The sequence below is a fragment of the Choloepus didactylus genome, chromosome 20, assembly GCF_015220235.1.
Source record: "Choloepus didactylus isolate mChoDid1 chromosome 20, mChoDid1.pri, whole genome shotgun sequence".
Classification (NCBI taxonomy): Eukaryota; Metazoa; Chordata; class Mammalia; order Pilosa; family Megalonychidae; genus Choloepus; species Choloepus didactylus.
The window spans coordinates 43,866,466-43,893,470 of NC_051326.1; the positions used below are offsets into that span (position 1 = coordinate 43,866,466).

Below are 27,005 nucleotides of genomic sequence, written 5' to 3' on the forward strand. Positions count from 1 at the left end.
AACCAGCTTCATAGCTTTTGTAGCAAGCTACAAACTTTGGGGACTTCATAATCACATCCATTGAGTGGAAAAACAAATAGATATCAATAATTTTTTTAAATTTTAGTAACAGATGTTGAAATAAAAAGGGGCTGCGGGACTTAAAGATAAAATTCCTCAATTATCGCAAAGTTCAATTAACTATAGCACTGTAGTCCCAAAGCTTCTGAGTTTAAGGTTTCCACTTATGGGTTTTCACAGAATTAAAATCACAGAATCTTAGGGCTTAAGTACAACAAGTCAGCAACAACACAAATGAAAACCTGATGACAGCAGCATATGTCAATGCGTGTCATTTCAACGAACCCATTTTTAAATAAGAAACCCTCTGGAAAATCAGTTGGATGAATTTCACTAAAATAAAATTACCTGTGTATTATTTTAAATTGATATTTCATGGGTTTTTATAAGTGAATTTCTTATATAGCCTTCAAAGCACAGCAGTCTATAGAACAGGTTCTCTTTGGCATGTGTTTTTTCATTTTGATCTTTTTCATCTATTTAAGCCAACCACTGTCATATCCTTAAAAGAAAACCAAGTGTGGCATTGTCAAACCCCTGAGAACAGAAAAATACTGACCACTGAACCACAGGAGTAGGAAATCCTTGTACAGTAAAGCAGAGCTTCACAGCCATGTCTTTCCAAACTGTGTGGGACCTCAGTCGTACCAAAATCTCAGGAGCTCTATGCATCCGTTCCTCATGGCTATGTGTTTCCCAGGCCATCTTATCCTCCATCTGTCACGAAGGAACAAGAACAGGTCAGTGCATTTTAGTATGAGTTATGTTCCATGAACAACTAATACTTGTTTCCCAGGCCACAGAAGCATAATGCTGACAAACGACAATTTCATCAACGCATCTAAGAAAGAGATCTGGAAATTCTCCTACCATCTGCTGAATGGCATATTTGTCAATCTTCTCCTGAGCAACTGAACGCGCCAGGTGAACATTTTCTTCTAACTGATCCAGTTCTCTGAGAAAACGCTGCCGCTTTGTTTCTCCATAAGCAGCCACCAGCGATCGGTATCTGCATGATCCAAGAAGCTATGTTATTCTCATGACACACCGAAAAGGTTATGAGGTCATTAAGGATTTGAAAGACCAGAAACCATTCTCTCTCCCAGGATTCTTTAAAGTGGGGTGCAAGAAGAAAACATTAGAAACTCTATGAATTTTTATTTTTATCTCTTTCTTTTAAAAATACATTTTGGTGAATGATTTAATACGATACATTTAAAAAAATTTGCAAGGGGCATGCATTCAGTTTATAAATAAAATAAATGTAGGATCTGTGTGCTCTGATTTCTTTTTAGCAATAAGAGTGCACAACTGAATTAATTTAGATACCTGCATGCTATGTTTTAGAAAACTGCTCTGAAGTGTCCAAATGTGAATAAACCCCATATGGAGAGGTGGCATTTGTTTCTAGCCATATTGTGGCCAGAATTGATTCTTATCCATGGTGCATCATACTCGACAAGTAACAAAGCACAAGCACTGAACTCAGAGTAAGGAAATTAGTCTCAGGCTCCTTAAAAACACGGACTTGTTCACTCATCTTTATACACGGGGCAACTCATGTATATAGGTGCTCAATAAAGATACAACCATGAGCAAATCATATAACTTGTTCAGGGCACAATCTCCTCACTAATACAATAAAGAGATCAGTTGGTTTCAGGGGTCGGAGGCTCCAAATGGTTTGGTACTGCTGGGCTAGAGATTCTTTCAAAGTCAGTACTAATATGATATGATAATTTTTAAAAATGCTGAGCACAGTTGAAGGTGAGTTTTCTTCTGCTGGGCAGCATATAAATACCATTTGAGTGCAGTTTCTTATTGAATTTAACACTGAACTAAAGCCTTTTGAATTAACAGGTGCAATAATAAATAAGTCTTGTTCTAGAAAAACTGAAAGAATGAAATAAGATTCACCTTCCTCAACTCTTAAGGATAGAGAAGTGAAGTGTACACCCTCATGGGATGCCATCTTCGCGAGCCCCACAAATCACACCCACCCAATAGTGCAGTGGGATCACTGTGCTTTCACAAACAGAGTCCTCTTTCAAAAGGCTACCCCATCTTTATCTAGTCCCATATTCTCCTTTTAACCATTACATCCCCCAGGTCCCATCAAAATTTAAATGTTTACTGTTCATCTTCAGATTCTGTCCCACTCCTCAGAAAAAAAATCCTTCTCTCATTCCCTCCTATCAAAATTATATCCATCCTTCAAGGCCTATTTCAAAATCAATCTCTCCCATGAAGTCATTCCTAATCCCCTCCTCTTTCCTTTGAACCCCAGAGCTCTTTTTATTTTTCTGTGGCCTTTATAATAATAATTTGCCTACAAGTTTTATTCCTACCACCTAGCAGAATACGAACTCCTTAAAAGGATTGGCTACTTCTAGTTTTTATATTCCCCAGGTTCCTTAACATAGTATCCATACATGGTCAATGTCTAAACTGGGACAGAGGAGAGGTAAATGTTGATGAGTAGTGGGGATTGGAAAAGTGTATAATACTATCTGGGGAGGAACACAGGCATGAAGGTAAAAAACATTGAACAAAAGAAATGCTTTGCTGCATGATGTCTGCACACTGAAGAGGTTGATGGATTTGCAGGACTAGTTGGCATTACACTGCAAAGTTGTAATATCAGAGTAGAAGGGAGAGCTTATGAATTACATATTCACAGAAATGCTGAGAAAATTGTCCAAGAGCATGCAGGTTGGTGAAAAAGCCTGTCCTAGAACCCAAGTTCCTTGGCTCCATGGCCAGTGGGCATTCCACAATGCTACACAGCCCCTGATTACTTTTTAGTACTTCTCTAAAACAGAGTAAACTAAAACCTAATGTTAGGCATTTGGGAAGCTTGAGATATAACAGAAAATTTCAGAAAATTATGTCACTTCTTAATATAGAAATATGGAGTGAGAAACTATAAAAACTAAAACATTAACTGAGTATGTATTTACCCTTCCTCTTTACTTCTAATTCATACACAACCTCCTCTCTCCCACTCTCATTTTTACTCACATGACACAGACATCCTGGCTTTCATTCAGCTTTTTGAAGGAGACAATCTCTACACATCCTCTGCCTCTTCTGGATTTTTCCCAACTCAACCCAGCTAACTCTTATTTATCCTTTAGCTTTCAACATACAGGTTACTTCCTCAGAGAGAACCTCCCTTAGCTCCATGCCTAAATTATAACTCTAATTTCATAATATCCCTTTCATAGCATCTTGTTCTCTTCCTAGATAGCATTTATCACTATTTTAATCACGTAGATGTGTATGTTGGTTTACAACCATCTCTAGGCTCAAAATCCCAAGAAGGCAGAACACTATGTTTGGTCCTTGTATCCACAGCCCTAGAACAGTGCCAGCTGCATAGGAGAGAGTCTATAAATATTTGTTGAATAAATGAAGGCACATGTTACCTAAGAAGCCTTGCTGAAAATAAGCCTTCTTATTGATAGTAAATCCAACTGAAATATAGTGATGGAAAAGACAAATCTCTATTCGTGCTACAAATGATCATGATACACTTACAGGATCAGAAGTCCTATCTTGAAGTTGTTTAAAATCTCTACACACTATCTATATTTTACTTACCAGAGCCTCAGGTTTATTTTTAAGTCAATAGCACCACCATCCCCTAACATTTTATAATATAGAATAAATATTCAGTCTGTTATTTTTCTCCTCCCCCTTTCAACCTCAAATACTATGATTCGGTACATTGAGAAAATATTTCTGCATGTGTGTGATCAGTCAACCATTATGCCGGCCGTTTTATACAGACTTATTCATTCATCATGCATTGACTCTTATTGACAAGCCCATAGGATAGACTGCCTGGTTAAAAGAGGCATATTTTTCATTAGAACAGAAGTAAAGGCATCAGACAGACATTTCTAATCTTCCCTGTCTTCCAGAAGGACATGCCGACCTCCTTCAGAACTCATTGATGCTTCTTTGGTATTTATTTTACATGAAGACATAAGCAACAACTCAAATTACCAAAACCACAACTTCAACTTTCGCAAAGGATCAATTTGTCCAGTATGTTAAACTAATACCTGCCATGAGAGGTAAGATATAAATACAGTAAGTGTTTTCAATAAAGTTTAAGGCTAGAAATAGTGGTGAATTGCAATAATGAGAGCTAGAATTCACTTAACAGCTCAAATCACTCTACACAGCAGTGTCCTTTCATCCAGCCTTACAGCCCTCCTGCATGGTAGAAACAGAGCAGGCATTGCAATAAAATCTCTATTAACTCTGACCCAACTAAACAAGACCCCTCATTACTTAGACTTACCTTTAAAGGAGGAAAGAACTGATTTCCAAAAGGTCTTTCTCATGGAAGATAGGCACATGGGTTATGAGAATAAGATACTGTGAGACTACTGAAAATTATTCCATCCCAAGGCATGAGTAGTGGGCCTGGTATCAAGTTAATGCACTCTCTCATGTCTCCCACATCTATGTCTACTGCCTTTAGAAGAGTGACTGACATTTCAAATGAGATAGAGAGGTACAGTAAGATTATAATCAGACAACAATAATTAAAATACATCCTTTGAGTTAGATTTAGTGTTGCGAGAAAGTAGACTAACTGTATTTTAGGAAGACTCCAGAAACCAGGGATGTCACAAAAGTCATTTTTGCTGAGACCTTAATAATCACAGTAAACCATTCCTTGACCATTCAAGTTAATAGCAGCCTCCTTTCCCTCATTTTATCAATGGGGACATTGAAGGGTAGAAAGTTTATGTTCAAGGGCGCACCAATGTATAATTGATAAAAAAAAATAAAATGATACCAGCGCTCAACTTCTCGTTCCCAATCGCAAAAACTTAAATATAGGTATAACCCTTTTAAAAATAATCCAGTACATTAAATCCAGATTTCCAATGTCTATATTTTGAAGTGATTCTTTTCCAAAAGAAGTCTTCAGTTTACAATAAAATTTATTTACAGGGCAAAATTCCCAGAAGGCATCTAAAAGATAATTTGAATTTTTTTAAGTAAAGGTTAATCTTTTCAGCCATAAGTTGTTCTCATTAAACAAGTAACTTACTTATAATGCTACTTTCAAAAATGAAATGTTAACCAGTCTCATTTTTCCTTCATGTTGTAAGTTTTCTAGAGATACAGAAATATTTTCTAGAATAGCAGGGAGAGACAAGGGAAAAAATATCAGAGATATCATAAAATGAAGGATTAATAAGATATTTAATCTTTATTTTGTTCATAACAGATCAAAGTAAATAACACCACCTGTTTCTTTGTGATATGGAAATAATTTTAAGACTTCCATTTTATTAATCCATCTCATTCATATGACATTTTCTCCTCATGAGCTGACTCCACTGAAATGCAAAGTATGACAATTTATAGAACCCCTTCACAACACTTTAGTTTCCACATGGACAACTGTTTAAAACCCTGGCTCTCTCTTCAGAAGATGACCTTGCATGGGTCTACAACCCTTGCATGGGTCTACAACCCTTCACCACTTTCTTTAAGGTAATTGCTGAAGAGCTCATAAGTGGAAAATCAAAATTAATTTCAAACTTTGAGATCTGGAATTTTTTTCAAATTTAAAATACTGCTCAATGTGAAAGGTAGTTAGTTCTGTGCAGAAGAGTCATAAAGACCTGAGATCAAAGCCCAGCTCTGAAATGTATGTGACTTCTCCAAGCCTCTGTACTCTCTTCTGAAAAAATATGGAAAAAAAAATTCCAAATAGTGTTCTTATTGAGATTAATGATAAAGAACAAACAAGTAATCAGGAAATGGTAGGATTATTATTTTTATTAACAAGCAAGTATTATCTTCAATGTTCTCTGAACATCCTTTTCAGCAAATTCCCCCTTCATTCTTCTTTCTCTGCCCTACGAAAGACCCATCCTGTATCTCAAGACCAAGATGTGTGTTCATAATGTAATCATAAGTGTCAGCACAATGTGACTTTGTTGGCAGAGTCTGAGAGAGCTAATTTAACGGTTACCTGTTTTTATTGTCTTCTTCTTCTTCTTCAGATGAAGTGGTTAACCTTTTTGCACAAAGCCTGCAAATGGTTCCTCCAACAGATATCGGCCTAGAGGTTTTCTGGGAAGATAATTTCTGAGTAAAAGACTTCTGGGTGGATGACTGGATTGCAGCACGCCTTTATGAAAATTGGAAAAAAAAAATAGTGTACTGGAACACTTTAAAAATTTATCATTAAAACAACATCACTTTCTTTCTACACACCTCATTCTTACCCCAACCCTGAGATACATGCAGACACATGAAAATGGACACACACACACCCAAACACAAACACATACACACACACGAACACAAAGCTGCCTCCCTGTGCATTCACATCTACCCTCCATCTGCTTATGCTCCAACCTTTTATGGGAAGGATGGACTGAGCTTCCCTATCACTCTTACCATTTTCCTTCAGTGGTCAGCTAGTGCCTTTCGCAGCCTTTTTCGCCTAATGTCAGGATATATATAAAAATATATATGTGGATCTGAAACTCCCAAAAGTTGTTGCAAGGGATGGTGAATGTTTGTTTGTTAACAAGGAATGGAAACCAAATACAAGTACCATAAAGTGTTTCTAAATATAGAGTGTTTACAACAAATGTGCAGGCACCTAAGTGGCTGGAGAAGGCCATGCCTACTAACCTCTTTCATTCTTCAGCACAACCTTCTAATCAGTCAATTAAAATTGCCTGATAGGCTTCCATACAAATAGTGTTGACTACAGCATGGTCTGTGGGGAGATAGTGCTTTGGAAAGTTGGGGAGGAAGATACGGGCTTGACACCAGCCTATTATGGACTGAATAAATTCACTCTGCCACATTTATTATTAATGTAGCCAAATTGTTATTAATATTGGCTTCCATTCAAGCTTTACTTTGCAACCCATTAACCTCTCTCCTATCTAGACTTTTTTCCATGGGTTTCCTTCTTATTGCCTTTTATTTTTGGTGACTTTAGATTATAATTCTGTAAGATGTGTTAGGAAAAGTAAAATCAATGAGCACTTACTAAAAAGTCCCTGCATTCATTATCTAAGCCAAGGGTTCAGAACCAGCATATCAGGATCTACTAGGATAATCTGCAAATCTGCACACGGAGTGTTGGTGACAGTCTGGCTCTTGTTCACATGCTTCCTCTGGCTTTGCAGACATATGGCAGTGAAGACTGCCATCTCTGTTCCCAGACTCCACCCCAAACGAGTTGCTCTCCAGGTCTCAGGGAACTATATCAGTTTCTTGCCTTTATATTCTGAACACCCACAATCAAACCTCTAGGGATCTAATCAGTGAATTTCGACTTACTTTTTTGCTGCATATTCATTCATAAGGTATCTTGTTTGAATATTACGATATGACTGGTCATAGTGTTTGTGTCTCTTTTGATAGAAGGGTACGGCTACAAAAGGCATCTTTGTGTACTCCTATGAATAAAGAATAACACTAATATTACTGAGTTCCTTTTCAAATATAGATAGACATCTGCAAACTTTGCATTAATACATTGCATGGTTCCAAAGGGGAAAATTAGCTCTCATTAATAAAACCCCATTTAGGGAAAAAAAAAAACAAAAGTTTATAAAGATGAAAGTATTCTTGGACCAGGAGTCAGGAAAACTATTAGCTTTCCTGGGATCTGATTTCATTTTATACTTCCATAAAAATTAGAAAATTTGGCCATATGTTTCACTTAATTGTGAACTCAATAAATGTTAATAGCATATACCCAGTTCATTCAAGGCCATTTGAAAAGCAACGTGAGTGAGAAGGATAAAAATAATTAAAACACAGATTAGAGAAGTAAGCAATTGCTTATAATACAAAAAGATATGATAAGAGCTAAAGAGGAGAGAGAGAGAGGGATAGAACACTCTGGGAAGTGAGAAAAGAGCCTGTGTAACAGGAGGGGAGGGCAGCCAGAGAAGGTCCCATCAATTAGGGGACATTTAAGAAGAGCTGTGATGGGTGGGCAGGACTCCAACACGCAGGGATGGGGGTGGCAAAAAGGGCATTCCAACACCAAAAGCAGGAGGCAGGAAATACAGGATCTTAGGATACTTGTAAAAGCATAACAAGAAATTGTTCTGCAAAGACTGCAACCCCATTTCAAAGTCTGCCTAAGGAGCTAGGAGTCCTTTCCTGCTCAAAAATGGGGACTTGGAGAAATGGGTGGTCTCCAAAATGCCTTCTAGATCAATCATTCTAAAGCCATGTCTCACAGGGTTCTTGTAGGTCTTGGTAGAGAGTGAGCAGCTAAGTGGCAAATGAGCTCAGCATCAACACCTCGGAGATGTGAAGAAATTAGCAAGTTCTGGTTATATTCTCCAAAGATAAGAAATGGTTGAAATTCACCTTGTTTCTGAGAATTTGAGGTGTCACAGCTTAGACATAGTCATTTGTTGCACATGCTCAGCCAAAATAAATAAAATGCAAATTTACCGGGTTAATTTATTTTCTCTAAGAAGTTATGTAGAGACAGTATTTCTAAATCTCTGTGATCAATAATTTCCCAAATCAGGGGCAAAAGAACTCTTCCAAACATAGCTCGATTTCATCATTTACATTTAAATTAGGATAACCTGCCCTGATTTAAAGAAGAAATTCTTAGGTAAGGCCCATTACACAGTCCCAGGGGATCATTCACATAGAGAATAATGAGAATGGAGACCCCACCCCCACTTGGAGCTGAAAATGACATAGTCCTGTTCTGAGATGAAATATTCTATTTTTCCACTCTTCATCTTTGTTCTTATCCTTTGGGTATACGTCAGAAAACCCACCAAAGGCATAATTTTCTCCAAGTATACTCTCTATGATCAATTTCCTTTAGACTCTGTGACTTCCTAGAATCGCAAATTTATGGAGCTGGAAATATCCTTAGGGACTATCCAAACCCCAGTTCTACAGGGAAAAAACAAAAACAAAATACAAGGACCAGAAGAGAGATGAATTCCCCCAAAACATATAGAAGGAGCTAGCCTAATCAGATGTCATCAGACTTCTTGTAGGCCTTTTAGACCATGTCATACTAATTTATCTCAATATTCCCTCTTTTTCACAATTTCTTTTATTAGAGAAGTTGTGGTTTCACAGAACAATCATACATAAAATATAAGATTGCTGTATACCATCCTATTATTAATATCTCGCACTGGTGTGTAACATTTTTTTCAACTGATGATAGCACATTTTTATAATTGTACTATTTACTATAGCCCACAGTTTAACATAGGATTCACTATGTAGTGTAGTTCCATGAATTTTTTTTATTTTTATTCAGTTACTGTATATACAATCAAACCTTTCCCTTTTTATTCACAATCAGATAGATATATTTCAGTGCTGTTAGGTTCACAATATTGTGCTACCATCACCATCATCCATTATCAAAACATCAATATTTCCTCTTACTCATCTAATCAACAAACTAACCCATAATTATTGAGGGTCCAGCATGAGTTTTACAGTGTGTTCACGTAAACTTGATTATAAATATATAATAAGATGTTGCTTCTAGCGGGAACACAAAAAAAAATCCCCTTCACCTTACCGCAGTTTTAAAAGAGGTATTATAAAGCAAAGTACAAGCACGTGGATTTGGTCATCTGCTAGACCCAGGTTCAAATTCTAACTCCAGCACTTACTTAGATGTAGCCTTGGGCTAATTCCAAATGTCTCTAACACTGATATTATACATAAATCCATATAACACATGGCACTGTGATTGGCACAGAGTAACAATCAATCAAAAAATTAATAGCCGTCATTATCACTTTATTATTATTGTTGTATTATGATTAAGCTGAATTCTCTAGATAGGAAAAAGTATCTTTAAAAAATCTAACATTTTAATATTTTAAATATCCTTAACTGCTTCTCAGAGGGTTTTCCAATAAATTGATGAGGTGGATCTGCAAAAACTTGCTTCCTACCTATACTCTTATAAATTCTATTTACTATCAATGGAGACTGTGTGGTATTGGAAAAGCTCACTGAATTGAAACCAGACCAATGTCTTAGCCATTAAATAGCTCTTTGATGTTGGGGGGGGGAGGTTGTTTCACCACCTTGAGCAGAGTTTCCGCTCCAAGATTTCTTCTCTGATTATTCCTGCCCAATAGAGGGATATTATGCCACAGCAGACATCATGAACAATCCTCAGACACCCTATTACACCAGGTGGTTGCCCCTAATCACAATATGTAGTTATTTTTATGTTGAGTTAACATTCAAATTTATTTTGAATAATAAATTCAAAGGGAAGGGTCCAAAATTGGCTTAGGCAATAAGAAAAAATAAGCGATCTTTAAATTTTTAAATGGTGGCAGTTAATCACCAAAGAGAATAATCCACACTTGGCTAGATTCATGCTCTTGTTTTGAATGCAAAATATCTGTTGAAAGTCAACATTGCTCAATTCCTTATAGCTCCATGACTACATATCCTTTAACTAGTTTGCAATGTCCTGTCCAATGCTGGGCATACAATCAGCACTCAATATACCACCGATTTAATTTGACACATGGTTGTGTGGGCCTGGAAATCTTCAAACACTTCATGTTTGAGGAGTATATACTTTGTAGTGATTTAATAAGTGGAGCTGGAATCAAGTGTACAAGTTTCCTATATTCCTCACCTTGACTCAAAGATTTACTGTAGACCAGAACCTGTCTATTTGTCTTTGGAGGATGATGGCAATAGAGCATTCACTGCATTTATTCCCATATTTGTTCTCTATTCATTTAATGAAACATTGTGCTCAGGGCCTTTAAAAACAAGACATTTCCAGAACTCTACAAATGCAATTACCATAATTTCTATTCATTTTTCATTCCACAGATATTTTTTCAACACTTCCAGGTACTAGCCAGTCCTGAATCAAGGGACCATTCAATTTCAAGGATGGAAATATGTTAGAGCTCCCTGCCCCAGGAATGGTAGCAAGTTTGTACACTGTGTGGCATTTGGCCCTTGGTGCAAATGTGCCCTCCACTCCACTTGCCCCACCTGGCTTTTATCAGTCTGATGCCCAACCCAGATATGCCAGCAGGACCTCAACACATCCTCCAGCCCACTCCTACTCCACTTATTTTATGCTCTACTACAATCCCTTTACCCCTCGCTGAACCTCAAATTTTCAGAATGTTCCCAGTTGTCCCTGACCCGGCCTAGAACTACCTCCCCAAAGTCAGGTACAGTTGAATCTATTGCAAGCACATTCCTTGCAGGCTGAGCAAATGCTCCAAGCAGCCTTGGATTCACGAGGCATTTATAAACGAAAGGGACCACAGAGAGAACTTAAACTGAACTCCCTATACTTCTTATTATACAAAAAAGAGGGAAATATCAGGGGCCAATCAGCAGCCAGATTTCTCTTCATTTTTTCTTCATAGAACATCATTTTCCTTTTCAATAAGACTATGTCTGAAATGTCTAAAATATTCTCCCCACATACACACACACACTGAAAGATACCCTTCCTTCAGAACATAGTTTTAGATGTGAATCGCCTGATGTGAATGGACATTCAGAGGCTTGAATTCCAGGGGTGATCTGGTGGCTTAAATCAACCCACCCAGCTCTCAGTCCTCAGTTTGCTTCATGGTATAATGAGAGGTTGAACAAGGTAACATCTAAGATTCCTACAAGCTTTAACAATGTATGAATCTATGACTGTATTTGAATAACATTACAGGCAACACTTCACTAGTAACATTAATGGTCCTAAAATACTGAAGATGGAGAAAAAGTATGTGCTGTGAGCCAACGGTATTCTAAACATACAGGTTTTGTTTCTTTCAGCAAATTTACCTAATTCACACAATTTTACCTATATATCATGCTACTCTTATTAGAATTTAGATTTTTATTTAAGGAAACTAAGGTTCAGGTGGTTAATATGACTCTCCAAGGTTACAAGTTGGGTCGGTGACAGAGCTAAAGTTCCAACCCAGGTCTGACTGCTAAACCCAACTTCTTTCCACCACAACCCATCCCCAGGCTCCACTGGCTTCCCAGGCCACCCAGGGAATGCTCCTGACACGTTTAAGAATTATGATACCAAAATGAAATGTAATACTGTCCTCAAGTACAGGGACCCTGTGTTTGTGATATGCTTAGCACTAATCCCTTCCTGCGAAGAGTATTTGGAACCAATCTTTCACGCCACCAAGAGAGATCTTAATTTGTGAAAATGTTTCAAGTAAAAAGCATTGACTTCCATTTAACGAAAGAAGTTGTCATTTATATAGCTAAATTGTCTACATAGATGAACGTTCCAGATCAGAGCATATCTTAGGAAAATAAAAGGTTTTGTTGACACACAGAGACAGTTTATCTGAGCTCATTCATATTAGGAAGTATTTTCCCCAAAGGTTTTTCCAAACTACTTATCACCAAAAATAGTTATAACTGAACACAAAATAATTTCTTAAATCCTCAATGATAAATCCAACATGGTTTCATGTCTAATCTCTGGCAGCTAAATTAATTCTTTAGTGCTCCTCCAAATAACCTTTTAGAAATGAGATACAAATGATTTTAGTGTTCCTTCAACTACTTCACTCCCCTTGTAGCTACAAAGTTCTTCAAGTCCTTCAGCTTCCTAGGGAGACTGATTGAATCTTCCCTATGCTTAAGCAATATTAAATGAGATAAAGCAGATAATGTGCAGCTTCCTGGACAGGTGCACTTTCCCCAACCCAGATAATTACCAAATTCTTCACAAACGGAGAGAATTAAGAACAAATCAGCAATTATAAAAATATTTCATGTCATAAAAATTTTACCTGCAGATTCCCCTTCTATTTATAAAAGAACAAGGCACATTGTGAAGGTCCCTAATTCAATGTTAACTGCATGCAAATCCACCCAAATAATATAACACAGGCTCAGTTTATTAAATACACCTCTAAATTGTTTGTTCTACTTGCTCCCTGTCACCTGTTTTATTTCTACTCAGTAAGAAAAGAACATGGAACAGCGAAATATAGAAAGTTAGTTTCCTTATTCCAACTTTCCTTTCCTTTATTATTGCTCTTTCACTGCCGCCTGAGTGCAGTCATCTAACTTCACTATCTTTTTCTGGCAGGCATAGTTTCAAGAGCATGACTGGAGAATGCTGCACTCTATCACTGGGATTGAGCTGAAAAATTCTGCACGATCACAACACATCAAAAAGCCCAAATGAAAAAACAACTATGACAAAACGTTGTTTTGAGGCAAAAACTAGAAATGACTGACAAGAAGTATGCTTTCTTCCCCATCCACTATATAATATAGCCTAGATCTATATTAAATTGTTCTTATTTCTTTTTCTTTCTTAAGAAAGTATCCAATTTTATTTTACACTTTCTTGAATCTGCACTCTCCCAGAGACCTCCTTTTCTGAGACTCTCATGAAAATTGCAGAGCACAATCATCTGACTCACAAGATCTAAAGGACAAGACTGCAAAAATCAGGGTTAAGATACAAAGTACTATGAAGAGCTGTTAGGCTATTATAATAACAATCAAGACAATGAAAAATAAAGAAACTATTAGTTGAACATAAAATCTAGCCAGAGAAATACAGATCTCAGATCTAATTATTTGCTCCCCCCGCCCAGGTAAATTATGTATATAATGGTTAAATCTTCTTTAACCTGCAATTTGTCTAATTAGGAAATTCTAGTGATACCAGTTTTTGCACAAGTTATTACTCTTTGCCCAAAACCACAAACTAGAAAAGGAAAGAAGAAAAAGAAACTCACCCAAAGGAAAATGAAAATGGCAAAGAGGAACGAAGTTCTGCCCCACCCAGCTCACCAAGCTACTCAAGCTCTGGCTGAAGAAAGCAAAACTAATTTCTCACTCCAAAGCTCCTGTCCCTTCCCTCCCATTTATGGCCAGAGGAGATGCTATATATAGAGTTAGAGCACTGCCTCTCCCAGATTGATACCTGCATAATAAATCATCGTCCAGATCTTAAGGAGAGGAAACTTTGTATTCATGTTGGAAAAATCAAAATTGAAAAGTGAGAAAACATCAGTACTTAATTACAAAAGGCACTTTTCTTTTCCCACAAAAAATTCATATGGCAATTCAGTTAGCAATCGAGTAAAAGGGGAAGAGGAATTAATTGGCATGCTATCCCTACCTGGCACTCCTCCCAACTTGTTTTAATTTTTAAACATAAATACGCACATTTGTTTTCAATCCTTTTGAGTTACAGGTCCCTTGGTAAGTAAACTGAAACTCTCAGCTGAGTCTTTAATAACTACTTTAATCTCAATAAACATTTTTGCCATTTGCCAGCCAGGCCAACTAAATTAGAGTTGTGTTAGCCATAAATTAAAGTTTGCAGCCTCTGTACTGTTGGGGTATTTTTTGTTTTTGTTTTTGCTTTAAATTCCAGAAACTAATCAACTATTCACTTGATTCCATCCTGTGGTTAATTTAGCAAGAACTGCCTACCTAAAAGAGGAACTATGCCTAGTCGGCAAGTTATTTCTTATTTATAGTATTTATAGTTATTACCACAGACATACACTGTACCTAAACAATGCAGATAACCACAGGGGATCCATATTTTTGCACAGCATGTGTCCAAATATAAATAACATAACTGGCACGATCGTGTGCTCAAACATGGCACGTATTGCCAAGAGGAGGTGCCAAGTGGGTGTGACCCCTGCTCAGAGTCCAAGAGAACAGCATTCAAATCCCAAGTTGCCATGAAGAGAATTATGAGCTTCAGCCATCTATTCAATCTCTTTGAGTCTCTGTTTCCCCCCTTTTCCCCTTTGTGAAATGAGTGTAATGACAGCTACCAGAAAAGTTGATTGTGAAAATTATATATGGAAAGTTCCTGTGAGCACTCAGTGTTCCCACATCTGGTTTACATGGAATAGAACCAAGAACCAGTAAAACAAGCCAATGAATACACAAATAAATACTACAAAGACACAGGGTAAAAGCCATTCACTTTATTCAGCTGAGAGCCCCTTGGATACTTAATCAGGACATACATATTTTTATTTTATGTCTCATTCCCTTTAGTACTCCAATGGCCTTGCATTTAATTTTTAAAAAAAATTTTTTTGAGTGAGTAGTAAATAAACAAAAGTAGCTTATGTTATTTTGGTTTACCAGCATCCCTTCCTTAGGAAAACCAATCCTTCCCTCTTCCATGCTGTTCCTGTTGGATTGTCAACCACTGTATTCTATCCCCCCACACCCCCAAAATTAAGTGTGGCTGCAAAATGCAGAAGGGACAATCGTGATACCCCATCCATCCCTGTCAAATGGCACACCAATTCCTCTTTTGAGAAAATGCTCTTGTCTCCAGGGGAGAGATAATTCTGAAAGGACACAAACCATTTTGGCCCATCTCCTGTAATATAGAAAGTTCATTTCCTAGAACACAGCACCTGAGAAATCCTGAATTAACATTCATGTTAGTCATGTTACTCAGAGAAGCAGAAGACCTGGGACTAAGGCAGATTCCTGACATGAAGAGAGATTTACCTTCCTTTGTGGGACAGAGACCCTTCCCCTTACACTTCCGTATAAGATCCCCAAACCTCTAAGCAATGACATTCATTACCATCTCTGAGATGATTCTGTTCATATTCAAAATGCGAAGTAAACCTGCACACAGACTAAAACCAACAAGAGCCAACAGGATGAAAAAGACAAAACCACAGACATAACATTAAGGAAACAAAACCCAATCATTGTCTGCTAGACTTCCCAATTACATGAACTGATATTTTGTTGCTTAAGCTAGTTGGAATTGGGTTTCTACCATGTGCAACCCTCTGCCCCAAAAATCCTGATTAACGCAAAAAAACACATCAATAATTTTGTTTCCAAATCTACGGCAGCTGGAATTTGCTAAAGGGAAAAAAATGTCATCAATGGGAAACGTCAGATGACTTCCAAAAGGGGGCCGAAAACTAAAACGTGACATCAGAATTTTTTAATCATATAGAACTCTGGGGACATCTAGTACACAGGCAAAGTTTATAGTCTCCTTAAGTACTAAGAATTTTATTAAATTATAGCACAGGACCAAAATTGATGTTCAATTCAAAAAAATATATTTGAATATTTGAGAATTTGGCAAAATTGAGTACTGATGTCGAATAGAGGGCAGAATTTGAAAGCGATGACCTGGGTACTTAGCTGAAGAGACCTCCAAGCTAAAAGTTGAAAATGCAGCCTGGCTTCTCCTTGCAGCTTATAGTAAAATGAGAGAGGAAAGAGATAAGCTAAGAACTGAACTCTTGGGTACAAAGAAACCAGAAACTGATGGTTTGGAAAACTCTGGGCTTCCAGGAAGTGAGACCCAAAGGACAGTGCCCCACATGAGTAATTAACCAAACATGAAAACCGACCACCATTTCAGTACAAGCCAGGATTTGAGATGGAGTTATCCAGAAAGGATTTGCGGAAAGTCCAATTGTCTGACGGTTTTGACCCCTGTATGCTCCATGCCAAGCCAACATTCTTTTTGTGAGATCTGTATAAACGGAACCGCTGCCAGTCTGAACTAAAAGGGACAGAAAAGGGACAGATTGAAGGAGAAATTTTTTGAAATACAGAACCATGGAAGTTGAGGTCTGGAATCAAGAAACATCAGGCCAGGAGAGCAGAGCAACCCATGCATGTGGAAAGGGTGAGTTTGCCCTGGAGGCAGAGCGTGGGCCTTCTGCCTCGATGCTCAGGAAGAGTGCTGATGCCCCAGGCCCCAGAGAGGGTGGAGCACATCCCCCAGGGATTGGGGAGAGCCTGGCCACCACCCCACTGCTCTGCAGGGGTTGAGTGTGTGTCCCAGAGATGGAAGAGAAGCATCGGGGTGGGGCCAAGAAGAAGGTGGTCTCCCCAATGCGTGGATATGTTGGAGCACTCACCCCAGCATTTGGAGAGAAAAGGGCTGCCGCATAAGCCTTTGGAAAGTGTGGGACTGCTGCTCTCTCAAGCCCCAAATATGAAACATCATTTGATAAATGACTCCCAAGACCTTGAAATCTAATGAAGTATGCCCTGCAAGTTTTAGGAACTCTTTTGGTCTCATGAACCTGTTTTTCTTTTGGTTTCTCCCTATGGCAATGGGAACATTTATCCTTTGACTATCCCTCCTTTGTATATTGGAAGCAGATAACTTGTTCTGAGTTTCATAGGTCCACAACTAAAGGGAAATTTTGCCTTAGGACAGATCACACCTGTAACTGATTTCAGTAAGCTCTCTCGTACTTACCCATTGTTACTGATGTGATTTAAGCATTTTTGATATTGTGATGGAATGAATGTATTTTGCATATGGAAAGAACAAGTCTTTTTGGAGTTCAGGGGGTGTAATGTGCCAGTTTGAATCCATTATGTCCTCCCAAAAGCCATATTCTTTAACGCAATCTTGTGGGGCAGACTTCTTAATCTTTTTGATTAAGGTATGACCTCTTGACTGAATGTTTCCATGGAGATTTGACCCCGCCATTCAGGGTAGGTCTTGATTAGTTCACTGAACTACTTATGAGAGCTCCAGGCTAGCTTTGAGATGCTAGCCCAGAGTTTGCTCTGGAGAAGCTAAGAGAGGACAAAACACTCCAAGAGCAGCTGAGAGAGACTTTTGGAGAGATGCTTGGAGGTGTGAACAGAAGGACACTTGGAGATACTAAGCAAAGGATGCACAGGAGCTGAGAGAGGAGCTGAAACAGAACCTGGGACCAGCAGACACCAGCCACGTTCCTTCTCAGCTGACAGAGGTGTTCTGGACACCATCAGCCTTTCTTCAATGAAGGTATCTTCTTCCTGATGCCTTAGTTTGGACACTTTTATGGCCATAGCACTGTAAACTTGTAACCAAATAAACCCTCTTTATAAATGACAATCCATTTCTGGTATTTTACCTAGCGGCAACACTAGCAAACCAGAACGGCATTGTTAGACCAACTTTGAGCATTTGGTTAAAAACTGACAGAAAGATTTCCACATCTTTTTTCTATATAGTAGTAGTAGTTTTAGTGGTAAATATTGCTTATTGAGGCTAACTCAGCCAGACATTGTGCTAGCATCACTGCATACATTATTCTCACAACAACCCCATAAGGTAGGTATAGGAAATGAGGAAATTGAGGACTGAAGAAGTTAAATAACTTGCCTGTGGGAATGCCACTGGTAAATATTAGGACTCAGAATTTGAATACACACATCTGACTTCTTGTCCATATTCTCAGCTGCTCCAATTAGCTATTGGAATTTTCTCAGCATTCACAAAACTATCCCAAAATTTTAGGCAACAAAATAGACATAGAAAAGATTCTCATACCCCATCTAGCATGCTATGTAAATACTGCACAATGGAAATTAAAAGTTTAGAAATAAAAAACTCATATTAGGCCATCAGTTGCCCAACATTATCTTTCATTTTCAAATCCTGAAAATACAAATATCAGAAAAGAGGTATGCTTGAAAGAAATGTGTATTTTTCTTTTTTATTTCTTTAAATTTCTTTCTTCCTGAATATGTAATACAATTTGTATACCTGTAGTTTTCCATATTCAGAATTGTAGAGAAGTATGGTTTAAACCTCAAGAAAACTACACCCACCTAGATGAATTAATTATCATATTTAAATGTAAACCTTTGGAAAATGTCAATCATATGAGGTGAGCTGTTTATAGAAATAAAACTATTACCTCTATAATTCCCAATTTCATTTTGTGACATTTTCAGGGAAAGTTAGGAAAAGATATGCTTGTGTTTCCTTAAACTGGTTTTCTCTTTTTTACTTGGCTTTGACCTTATTTTATACTCATTAATAAGGTTTCTTTGCCTCTTTGGGGGCCAATGTTAATGTGACATAATAAACTTCAATTTCTGAAAGAAGTTTTCCCTAACTATACCTTATTACTCCCCACCAAATTATGGGATTCTTTTCCCTAAACTGTGCTACATTTTGTGTGCCCCATAAATGACTATTGAATTAATGAACAGATGAAAGAATTAGAGAGTCATGGAAAACTTACTGTAGTTAGATGTAATAGTTAAAAGTGGCTCAGAAGTTAAGAGAAATATCCAGAATTGACAAAGCTAGTCTATATTTAGTAATGCTTTAAAAGTATATGCAACTTTCTATAAAAGATTCACTCAGTAAGTTTTATCTTTCAAAACTTAAGGAGGTAAATGAGATGGTGGAACTGTATCCTATAATAGTTTGAAATTTGCTCCATAGCTACTCATTGAATTGTGCTTTGAAAGCCTTCACCTTTCTCTATATAGCTTATATTGCATAACGGGGAAAGAATTGAGATGTGGAACGTAATCCATAACAATTTTTGAAATTACCTAAACAACTGCTTGTCAAGCTGTACATCGAAAGTTAATAACTTTTTGTATGTATGATAGATTTTACAATAACGAAAACAGCTGAAGTTGTGGAACTGTGACCCACGACATTCTTTGAAATTTTCTCTCTTACTACTTGCTTTTGTACTTTGAAAGTTATCACCATTATGCATGCATATATGTTAAAGTTCATAATAAAAACTTTTTTTAAATAATTAAAAAAAAAGTATATGTAACCTAATATTTATTGAGCATTTACTATGTTTCAGAATATCTGCATATTTCAATACTCTCACGAACTCTGTGTAGTGGGTAATATATAAGGGGTAACATGTCTGGAGTTGACTTCCACTTCTGTTCTTGATGAAATTGCTTCTAGTTGGACAAACTCTTACCCAGAATAACTAATAACAAAGATAAATAGATAGATAGATGCATAGATAGATAGATAGACAGACAGACAGACAGACAGACAGGAAAGTAGGAGGGCTTTCAGAGCAGTCATGATCCTAAAGGTCAAGACCCAAGAGAAAATTGTGGTATACTGAGGTAAGTCCACTTTCTTCTTACCACCTTTACTCTGGGCATTTTTCAATTCTTGGCTGAAACAAGAGGCAGGGAAAACAGAGGACTGCTATTAAGAAGCAGAGAAAACAGCAATATCATGGAGCTAGAGAGATAAAAATTGGACCCTGGATCTGACAGTGATAAATCATCAAGAATTTAAGAGGCCAAGATCCCAGAGAAAGGTAAGTCTGACCCAAAGATTTTAGCTTAATTCTCAGCACTGGGTTTTGCCACAAAGAATTGTAAGAGGACAAGTTGCCAAGCAAAAAGTGGCAAAAGGACAGAGTGGAATTTCTGAAGGGCTCATGATGTTATTGAGACAAATGTAGTTTAGGACCCACAAGGAAGAAGTTGAGGCCATATTAAACAATCCAGGTTCTCCATTAGGAGTAACCCTACAAGTAAGGGCAAACTGCAGGTAGAAAGGGTCTTATAAACCCTCCAAACAGCTTCAAATATATTCAGGTCCCGAGTGGATCAAGGTAGTCTGTCTCTCCACTGCTTACCGGACAATAGGATGAATCTTTTCTGTAAGAAACTAATATTACTCAAAGCTTCTACAGTTTTTCTTCTACAAAATTAGTCATTCTAGCAAAAGCTACCAGGCATACCAAGCGATAAGACCAATAGAACAAACTGACCTGAAAAGACCAAATCATTGAAGTCAGCAGACACATTTTTAAATATCTGTGATTAAAATGTTCAAGGAAACAGATTAAAAATGGGGAATTTCATAAAAGAACTGGCTTTTCTTTTTTTAAAAAAGGGAATAAAATGAAAATTCGAGGGCTTAAAAATACATTAATAAATTAAGAACTTAATTGTCAGGTTTAACATCACTTTGGATTGGAATAAATAGTGAACTACTGAACCAGAATATAGGTCAATAGAAAATATCTCACCTGAAGCCCAGAGAGCAATTGATGGATTATAAAGAAGAGAACATAAGTATGTATTATAAAAGCTGAAAAATTGTAAAATACAGATAAGTCACAGAGGTAAGGAAAAAAGGAAAAAAAAATGGCAACTGAAACATTTAACAAAGTAATGGCAGACAATTTTCCAAAACTGAAGACATCAAGACAGAGAATCTAGAAGTACTACAAACTGTAAGAAGGAAAAATACAAATATATACCATGGTAAAAACTGCTGAAAAGCTAAAAACAAAGAGAAAAATATTGAAAAAATATTGAAATTGAGAACAGTCAAAAAAAGACATGCAAAAAAAAAACAGTAAGACTTATAGATGACCCTTCAACAAAAAGTGGGGGAAGTCAGAAGACAATGGAATAACATCTTTGAAGTATTGAGAAAAAATTATTAACTTAGACTTTCATACTCTGAAAAAAACATCCTTCGAAAGTAGAGACATATTAAAGACATTCTCAAGAAAAAGAAAAAAGAAAAAAACTAAGTGTTATTTGTTTGCTTGTTTTAATGGTTTTGATTTTTGCCTCACCAAGACTATCCTTTTAAATCTATGGAATAAAATTATCCACAAGGGCAAAACACTACATCAAAGCTACTATCTCTGGGAAATTACAATGTCCAAATAAAATGCTTGTTTTACTTTTGCCTTTCAAGCCAAGTGTATTAAAATTTTAATCACTCATTTCTCACTACTGTCCATGAATCAAAACATAGCACATCCAGGCACCTCTTGGACTAAGATGGTGGTGGGGCCCCTGCGGTGCTGGGGAGCTGCAGGTGATTCTGTCATATAATGATGAATCCACACACCAGTAAGAAACAGTCTCTTCATTAATTTGTACAAAGATCACTTTTCCTACTACCTGCAACCATACATAACACAGTCAGATGCATGTCATTCAGACAAAAGGTATCCCAAATCCCCACAGTTTAAACTTTATTCCAGGAAAACCAGTTCTTGAGACAAGGACCATGGATTTTTCTACACCAGCTGCAGCTTTTCACTCCCCTCTGGCCAGGAAGTTATTCAGAATATAAGGCTAAAAGGTGCCTTCTTTGGACCAGATTTCATCACTGTTACAAAGAAAAATGAAGAGTTAGACTGGAATTTCCTGAAACCAGATATTTATGCAACAATCATGGACTTCTTTGAATCTGATTTACCTCTAGTTACTGAGGAAACATCTTCAGAAGTATCCGAAGAAGATGACGAAGTTGTGGCAATGTTCAAGGAATTGTTAGCTGGTAGAATACGGCCAACTGTGCAGGAAGATGGAGGATATGTGATCTATAAAGCCTTTGAAGATGGCATTGTACAGCTGAAACTCCAAGCTTCCTGTACTAGCTGCCCCAGTTTACTCACAACTCTGAAAAACAGACTTCAGAGCATGCTGCAGTTTTATGTTCCAAAAGTAGAAGGCATGGTAAAGGTTATGGACAACGAATCACCAGAAAAACAAACTCACCAGAAAATAATCTGAGCTTTCTTTGGACCCAACAGTCAGATTTCTTGATAATATATACCAAACTTTCATTATTAATCTGCTAAAGAAGTTGAGATTAATAAAATATGCCACTTTCTTCCAAAAAAAAAAAAATAATACAGTGCATCTAATCTGTTCACCATTTCTGGATCCCTGACATTCTGTTCATTTGAGGCTTCCAAAATATCACCTTTTCTCTGAAAGTAAGCAGTATTGTACCTGATGACACTTCATCTAAAAAAAAAAAAAAAAAAAAGAAAAGAGTTCTTAACCTTGGGTTGAGAACCAAGTATTTAGTTTAGCTAAGCCAAGAAATGTGACTGTCAACAACCCCTGAGAAGACAAAACCTATAAGCAAAAGTCATTAATAATGGCATTAACCTATTGGCTTAATAATCTATCTCAGAAGCACTATATAGTGTTTTGGTGTAAAACTATGAAAGCCAGAAATAATCAGATTAATAAATCAAGCAAATTGAGACTTAAGTTCATGGACCTTTTCAACTTGAATAAAATTTCTAAAAATAGTTTTTGCAATTGTGAAAAATGTTAATATGACAACTATGTTACATAAAACAGTGAATAATTTAAAATACATACATGTTGGGTAAATGTATACTCACCTGGAAAAAATCCAATGGTGTTGGATTTGAAATGGTACCCATAAAAACTCACAATAAAAAAAATTTCCATGGATAGATTTTATAAGCAATAACATTCCAGTAGCAATGAGCAAACCTAGCACCCAGAATATTTCTAGAAATCATTCTTCACAGGAAGGAACCAGATTTCCTTAGAAAAATGGCTAATTCCAGTTCTAGAACAGGGTAAGATATTTTTTCCATTTCTCTTATAATTAGTAAGTAATCTATGTAGTAATATTTTAAGATCATGCTAAATCTTGTTCTTTAACAACATTTCACCCAATGGTTTTAGCATTCATTGATGATCTTTGTCTGAATCAATTATTATGTGAGTGATGGTTAGATGGCAATATTTTTGAAAATTCTTTAATTTCTTCCACATTTCTTATCTGCACTCTTCTATAAAGAAGAGCTTCTTCCTTCCCTGCCCCTTGTTTTTTCTTGAGTCTCACTATGGACTCATGGGTTGTTGTTGCTTTTTAATTTAATGTGTTATAGCCCATCTACATCATGATTATTTTTCATGCTCAAGTTAATCCAAATCAGGTCATCAGGATCCTTCTCCTGCCAGCATCTGTGTCTTTCTGATATGTCCCCAGAAGTCTTTGAGCACTTCTTTGCTTTCTGGCATGGTAAGATGTTCCAGATGCACCCTGCATGGAGAATCTGTGTTGCTTGATATGGTCCCACGTTCTTGGTGGGACCTAAACGTCAATGTTTGTCTCAATCACAGCATAATCCCATCAGAAACTCAGCTTTGAAGGAGCAAAAGACTAATGATGCCAGGCAAGTGCTTATGAACTTGTCATTTCTTGATAAAAGACCTTCAGCAACTATAACAGAGCCTTCATGACCAGGTATCAGGAAACCTTCGCTGTCCCTCTCATTCCATGATCCTAAAACTGCAAGACCTAAAAGATAAATGATAAAGACTGGGACTGTATAACTTGGCAAAAACTGGAGTGGCCAATGACTGTTACTAAATATACAAATATAAAAAAGTTTTTGCATGTGGGAAAGCAAATGAATGTCAACCATGTAGAGAGTTGAAAAAGGGATGGTATTCAGGAAAAAACATAATCAAAGCAAACTGGAGTCTATGGTCAACAGTAACATTGTAATATACCTCTATTAAATGCAACAAAGGCAATATGCCAATGCTAAATGTATATGAGAGGAGGATATAGGGGAGGAATATGGGATTCTTGGTAGTGGTGTTATTTGCTGTCATTATTATATTGTATTGTATGACGTTATTCTTCTTTTTATCATTTTTTTTCTTATTGCTAAAAAAAACAAAAAATTTCTCATAGTAATCAATATGTTCAAGTGCTGATTGTGGTGATAAATGTACAACTTTATGATGATACCATGAACAACTGATTGTACACTGTGGATAAATGTACGGTATGTGAATATAACTCTATAAAATTGTAGAAAAAAATATATATAGGAGTAAAAGTGTTGGAGAAAACATGGTGAGAGGGATGTACCTATCTACTGTTGATGAGCAGGTAGAATGGTGTAGCCTTTCTGAAGGTCAGTATGGTTGTTCCACAAAAAGTTAAGTATGTGGGGACCAAAAGGTCCTGCAACCTCATTATGGGGTATGTCATGTGAAGATCTGAGAGCACAGACATGAATAGACATTTGCAAACTGGTGTTCATGGAGGCAGTAATCATGATTTGCAAAGAGTGCAGATGACCTAAAGGTACATTGATTGAAGAATGGAATGGTGTACTGTGGTGTACGCATACAGTGGAACACTGAGCAACTACAAGAAGGAGTGAAGCTGTGAGACACACAATGAGGTGAATGGATTCTGTACACAGTATTTGAGTGAAGTACGCCAGAAATAAAGGCAAACACTTTAATGCCTCACCAATATGGACTAACTACAATGTGTAAACTCAGAATTGAATCTTAGAACATACCCTAACGTGGACACAATAATTGTAATAGTCCCTAGATTGTAAGCTCTTACAGCAGTTAACTCTATCCCTGAATTGTAATGCCTGTCTCTAAACTCTGAGATGCTGATCCCTTAGCGTATAACCTGATTGGTCTCTGGAACAATGCGTATCTCTGAGACACCTGGAACTCAGAGCTAGAGCTCGGCAGATATGAATGTCAGTATTAGTGTGTACAGCCACTGTTTAAAAAAAAAAAAAGCTGAAAAAGAGCCCAGACTTCAATTAGTGATATGAATGAAGCAGGTCTGGTTAAGACCAGAGCAAGCCAGGCCAAAGGGTAAAGGTTGAAATTGATTGTGTTTTAAAACTTCAACTTTCATATGAGACCAAGGGAATAGATATCTATTTGGTACAGGATCTAAATTTTCTAAACGGTACAACTCTACAGTCGATTTGTTCAAACACCACAATTGCATGGAACTTTGAATAGGAAGTGAGATACAGTAGGTTAGTAGAGGCTGGAGTGAAATAGTGACACATCCTAGAGTAATTTGGGCAGATAATAAAAAATATATTTACAGCCTCCCCCTCCCCAGCCCCGAGGATCTGGGGGAAGGTGCGGATGTGTTGGACATCCTCCCCTGGACTGGTGTTGATGTTGTCACAAACATTGGGACTGGTGGTTTGATGTGCTGAGCCCTCGATCATGGGACTTGCCCTTATGAAGCTCGTTACCGCAAAGGAGAAGCTAAACTAGCATATAATTGTGCCTAAGAGTCTCCCCCTGAGTACCTCTTTGTTGCTCAGATGTGGCCCTCTCTCTCTCTAACTGAGCCACCTCGACAGGTGAACTCGCTGCCCTCCCCCCTACGTGGGACCCGACTCCCAGGGTTGTAAATCTCCCTGGCAATGCAGAATATGACTCCCGGGGATGAATGTGGACCTGGCATCGTGGGACTGAGAGTATCTTCTTGACCAAAAGGGGGATGCAAAATGAGACGAAATAGTTTCAGTCGCTGAGAGATTTCAAATGGAGTCGAGAGGTCACTCTGGTGGACATCCTTATGCACTGTATAGATAACACGTCTTAGGTTTTAATGTATTGGAATAGCTAGAAGTAAATACCTGAAACTACCAAACTCCAACCCAGCAGTCTGGACTCCTGAAGACAATTATATAATAATGTAGATTACAAGGGGTGACTGTGATTGTGAAGACCTTGTGGATCACACCCCCTTTATCTAGTGTATGGATGAGTGGAGGAATGGGGATAAAAACTAAAGGACAAATGGGGTGGGATGGGGGATGATTTGGGTGTTCTTTTTTCACTTTTATTTTTTATTCTTGTTCTGGTTCTTTCTGATGTAAGGAAAATGTTCAGAGATAGATTGTGGTGATGAAGGCATAACTATTATCATACTGTGGACAGTTGATTGCATACCATGGATGATTGTATGGTGTGTGAATGTATTTCAATAAAACTGAATTTAATAAAAAAAAAAAACTGCAAGACCTAAATTTCCAGCTAAACTTGATTAATTTTATTTCATGAATAAGAATTCCTCCTTCCTTGCCTCTGAGAAAGATATACTACTTAGTAAAAATAACAAAAATAATAACAATATGCAACAGTTTGAGCATCTATGTACTCACTGATCTTCACAATGACCTTAAGAATAAAACAATATTACTGTCTTATTTTACAGTTGATAAAAACTGCTAATTGAAGAGTTTAAGTAACTTGTGCAAGGTCAGTTAGCTTATAAAGATGGTTCCAGAAACATAGTAGGACTCCTGCTACTGGCCAAGACAGAGCAATAGGAACTAAATTCACCCTCCCACTTGAAACAACTAAAAAATCACACAAAATATATAAAACAATGATTTTCAGACATTGTCTATAAGGAAGAACAAGACACTAACCCAGAGAGGGAAACAAATGAGGTGACTCCTAAGTCCAATCTTCCTACCTAGAGAGTTTGCAGGATGCAGCAGAGGGACATAGGTGCTGCAGTCTTGTTGAGTTGAGAAGATGAAGTTGAA

The 27,005-nt window shown here is 37.3% G+C and overlaps 1 protein-coding gene and 1 pseudogene across 1 annotated transcript in view; one reads left to right on the forward strand and one right to left on the reverse strand.

The window, feature by feature from the left end:
- Positions 1–13,957, reverse strand: part of MYOM2 (myomesin 2) — a 123,473-nt gene extending 109,516 nt beyond the window's left edge. The window contains exons 1-5 of the mRNA XM_037812938.1: positions 13,845–13,957; positions 7,399–7,517; positions 6,068–6,226; positions 931–1,069; positions 620–777 (exon numbers count right to left, since the gene is read on the reverse strand). Of these exons, the coding sequence (XP_037668866.1) occupies positions 620–777; positions 931–1,069; positions 6,068–6,226; positions 7,399–7,505 (563 nt within the window). The 5' untranslated portion in view covers positions 7,506–7,517; positions 13,845–13,957. The remainder of the gene's footprint in view (positions 1–619; positions 778–930; positions 1,070–6,067; positions 6,227–7,398; positions 7,518–13,844) is intronic.
- Positions 13,958–16,501: 2,544 nt separating this feature from the next.
- LOC119516480 lies at positions 16,502–22,401 on the forward strand (annotated as a pseudogene).
- Positions 22,402–27,005: the final 4,604 nt, after the last annotated feature.